This window comes from Panulirus ornatus, chromosome 1, assembly GCF_036320965.1.
Source record: "Panulirus ornatus isolate Po-2019 chromosome 1, ASM3632096v1, whole genome shotgun sequence".
Taxonomy (NCBI): Eukaryota; Metazoa; Arthropoda; class Malacostraca; order Decapoda; family Palinuridae; genus Panulirus; species Panulirus ornatus.
In genome coordinates, this window is record NC_092224.1 from 67,150,020 (window position 1) to 67,154,654 (window position 4,635).

The following is a 4,635-nucleotide window of genomic DNA, read 5'->3' on the forward strand; positions in this document are numbered from 1 at the left end:
GTGTTCTTCCTCGCTTCCTGGTTTTGCTGTATCCTTCAGGTGCGGTGGTCCAAGCAGCCCTCGCTCTCTTCATACTGGTTCACCCGCGTGACCGCCAGACCAACACGCAGAACGTTCAGGCAAATATTTCTCTGTTTGATGTCGGGTTCTCGACCTACACGGGCTGAAGACGGGCAGTAACACAAGTGTTCAGTGTCACGCTCAGCTCAGTGGAGGAGGTAACATGAAACATTACCCGGTGGAATGATTGACTTTCTCCACATTGGGAGAAATCGTATGAAACATTACCCAGTGCAATGAAAGACATGTTTCTCATAATCCCCCTTCAAGATGTAGTGGTCAGTGGGATATGTTCAAGTGATATTCACACTGCTGATAGACGCCACTGGACACACACACACACACACACACACACACACACACACACACACACACACACACACACACACACACACACACACACACACACACACACACACACAACGCCAGGACCCCTTTTATGCATCTCTTGCAGTTTCTAAGCTGCACTCCACGCTGGAACAGGGAAACGTGTACTCCTTTGGAGCGGGGATGTCTCCATGGGAATGTACTCCTTTACTATCACTAACAAGGATACGATGATACATCCTCAGGGTGAAGCCACATGCAGACGGAGTCCAGCACCCTCCTCCTCTCTCTCTATCTCTCTAAAAGATCTGTCTATCTCTATTTATCTGTCTATACAGTAAACTCATACCTTGAGACTTGCTCCTTATTACTATATCAAGAATGGTGTTTCTTAGGGCTCTGTTCTGTCGCCTTTTCTCTTCTCTCCATAAGCGATTTTATCCTCTTTATCTTCTCGCCCTATTCAGTCCTTCGCTGATAACTCCACTCTGCTCGTTTCCCCTCCTCTCCTCCCTTTAAAACTTGTCCTTTTCTCTCGCTCTGAACGTATCTCCTTTCTCAGTCCAGACCTTTGTGGCATCTCGGAATGATGAAGTGGTGACCTGGTTAATTTCAATTGGTTTGTATTACAGTTTCCACTTATGCATCTTCTTGAATGTCATTAGTTTTTGGCTTTTCGGTCTCAAACATCATAGTTTATCCCTGTAATAACAAACTTGCTGGACATATCAAGATCCCCAACTCTAGGTCTGGAACTTTCGCAAAATTAGCATTGTAAAATCTGCTTCCCAAAAGCTGGAGGAGTTGTACTAATGTGATTATTTTCTTGAGATCAGGAGAATGCCGTGTCAAGTGGGTGTGTGGGGTGTTAGTTGGTCATACATTGGTTTGAATGAGAAAGGTCTAGGGCTGTTGCAAAGGAGCGAGTGCCTAGCAGATAGAGGTGAGATTGTATTTGAAGTATTCAAGTAGGCATTGAAATTTGTGTTTCTTAGTCCGGTGATTATTCAGAGTGCTCTGTTTTGTGTGATTTACAGCTGTGTTTTATTTAATTTAGAGGGTAGACGACCAGGCAGGTGAGGCTTACTTTAGGATGGAGCGGATTTAGTGATTTGTCGAGGATATCAAGAGATTGTTTTTATTTTAAAATCTGGTACCAGTAAGTGTTATCAACAAAACTGGTGTCTGTGTCGCGTTTGCTTCCATGTTTGTGGTGTGGGAAGTTATGTCATTTGTGTGTCATATGTGATGCCAGTTGTGGTTGGAGTCATGAGTAGGAGTAGTTGACCATTCAGGGTGACTGGAGGCTAACAGTTTGGAATCTAGTACGTTATTAGTTAAGGGGGTGACGGTAGAATTCTGTATTGACGCTGACGTTTTGTTTTGGGTGAACCATTGTTATAATTGCGTAATGTAGTGTAGCATGTTCATTGCTGCTTGGGTAGTGTCAACGTGATGAGGTGATTCGTGAGGCCATCATCATATGAGTAGACTTTTAAACTGTTCTTTGTCGGGGTAATGGAAGGTCATGAGTTTCAAGACAGAGCGGTTCCTTAGGGATACCATTCTACACCTTTAGGGGTTTTGGGGGGGTTGACGCCCTTGAGAGTATGTGACTCTAGCCCGAGAGCCGGGTATGAATTTGGCTGATAATCTTATGTCGTTGTTGTGGGGGTTGGAGTTGAGTATCTCTAGCGTGAGGATGCATAAAGGGACGGCGTCGAATCTACTGTTGTTATCTATTGCCAGCATTACTGTGCAGAAGGGGCTTGGGATTGGCTGAGGTCAAGAGAGCACAGTCTCGTCAAAGAGCCTCTCACTTCGAAGAAGTCCATCCCTGTCCCTGCTGCTGAGTGTAACGCAGCCTTGAACTGGCAGGAGACCCTGGAATGGTGGTCCTGAGGTAACGCCAGGACCCTTTCTGAAAGGGGTCTTGTGGTATATATATATATATAAAGTAAAGCCGAATTAACTGTTCACAAACCCGCCTCATGGAGCTGGAGGAGCTTCAGTTTATATTATTTTTGTAAATATGTATTTTCTTCACTGAAGTGAATCTGAAGAAAGAAGAGGTTAGTTAGCGAAGGAAATGTATTGGATAAGTATCGGAACTGAACTCACTTTTTCCTGACTAATTTTGAGTTTCTTACCTGAGGCTAATTAACTTAAGCGGTACCCCACATATGTATGTATGTATCTGTCTCTATTTATATATCTCTCTCTATCTATCTATGTTTTTCTAATTATCTTTCTATCTATCTGTCTATCTATCTATCTATATTTATATCTATCTATCTATCTATCTATCTATCTATTTATCTATCTATCTATGTATCTATGTATCTATCTATCTATCTATCTATCTATCTATCTATCTATCTATATATATATATATATATATATATATATATATATATATATATATATATATGATGCCACATGACTGTATTATGACATGAATGAAAATCTTATGAACTTAAGGACGAACATAATTTTTTCCCACCATGGGTAAGGCGGTAGACCCAGTGAGCACTACTGCCGCCCCCGTCACCGCCTTAGTCCCGCCCTCACCTTCTCCTCTGACCAATCACTTGGCCCGTTACATCCACAACTGCAGGACTGTCCAGGCCTTCATCCAATCGCAGTCAGCGTTTGGGGACCCTGAGAGGAATTTCGCCGCGGGGGATGTCGCCGTCATATAAAGCGTGCGTCCTTCGGAAGTCACTACAACTGACTACCTGAGCAGCATGGAGACCTCACCTGTGTTAGGCAGTCATCCCGACCTCCACGCCATGGCTACGGTCTTTCCTCAGCACGCCCGCGTCCCTCCAGCCTTCCCGATGTTCCAGTCTCAGCCGTTCCTGCCACCAGTGGGCGCCGCTGGTGGCAAACAACCGACAGCACTACTGGGACTTGACCCCAGACTGATGGGGATGCTGCAGAACTACGGTCCCCTGGGTCAGCTGCCGTGGGCAGCCCTGGGCGCCGGTGACCTGGCCCTCAACCGCCTCCTGTTGACCCCTGGAGGCCGCCTCAGCCGACCCAAGAAGCGCTACATCTGCAAGTATTGTCAGCGGGAGTTTACCAAGAGCTACAACCTGCTGATCCACGAGAGAACACACACGGACGAGCGGCCTTACCCCTGCGACATCTGTGGCAAGGCCTTCAGGAGACAAGACCACCTCCGAGACCACAAGTACATCCACAGCAAAGAGAAGCCCTTCAAGTGTGACGTGTGTGGCAAGGGCTTCTGTCAGGCGCGCACCCTGGCCGTTCACAAGGCCCAACACGTCCACGACACCCCGCCCACGCCCTCCCTCTCACCTCTGTCAGTCGAAGAGAATGCGCAGTCATACCCCTCATGTGATGCAGACGATCGCTTACTCGTCCTCCACTGCGACGACAACGATGACGTGATGCAGACGATCACAGAGGCAGATGTCATCGTTCCTGTCGTATCCCCGGCCGTCAAGCGGCGCGGTTTTTCCATCGCTGACATCATGAGCAGATAGACGGAGCTTCTTGCTTCCATCCCAGCCTCATCCCCGTGACCACCAGTGCTATCACCGAGCTGCTGCTCTGAGTGCCACTCACTGTGTATAACCTGATTATAGATATTGTACAGACACGTCCATGATTATGTATTTATTTTTGTAATAAAAATATTGGGTATGTGATTTTCTCTACTTCACTCCTAGAAAAGAATAATTTTGATAATGCTGGTACATGTAATTACTGTTTATGATAACCATCCAAAGTACTGGTTGTAAGAAAAATGGTAGAATGTTTTGATGGGGAACACATGAAAGGCAAAACATTTAAACATTGGGTAGTTTTCCTTGTTACTTGATCAGCTTTTCACAGATAGGGTATATATATATATATATATATATATATATATATATATATATATATATATATATATATATATATATATTATTTATTTTGCTTTGTCACTGTCTTCCGCGTTAGCGAGGTAGCGCAAGGAAACAAACGAAAGAATGCCCCAACCCACCTACATACACATGTATATACATACACGTCCACACTCGCAAATATTCATACCTATACATCTCAACGTATACATATATATACACACACACAGACATATACATATATACACATGTACATAATTCATACTGTCTGCCTTTATTCATTTCCATCGCCACCTAGCCACACATGAAATAACAACCCCCTCCCCCATCATGTGTACGAGGTAGCGCTAGGAAAAGACAACAAAGGCCACAT

General features: G+C 44.8%; 1 protein-coding gene across 1 annotated transcript; it reads left to right on the forward strand.

Moving 5' to 3' along the window:
• The first annotated feature begins 3,088 nt into the window (after positions 1 to 3,088).
• Positions 3,089 to 4,044, forward strand: LOC139751825 (uncharacterized). The gene has a single exon (XM_071667484.1). The coding sequence runs from the start codon at positions 3,135 to 3,137 to the stop codon at positions 3,897 to 3,899; it is 765 nt and encodes a 254-aa protein (XP_071523585.1). The 5' UTR covers positions 3,089 to 3,134; the 3' UTR covers positions 3,900 to 4,044.
• The last annotated feature ends 591 nt before the right edge of the window (positions 4,045 to 4,635 follow it).

Excerpts from the sequence above, each read along its gene's own strand:
- LOC139751825 (XM_071667484.1), top strand. The coding sequence starts at position 3,135 with ATGGAGACCTCACCTGTGTTAGGCAGTCATCCCGACCTCCACGCCATG.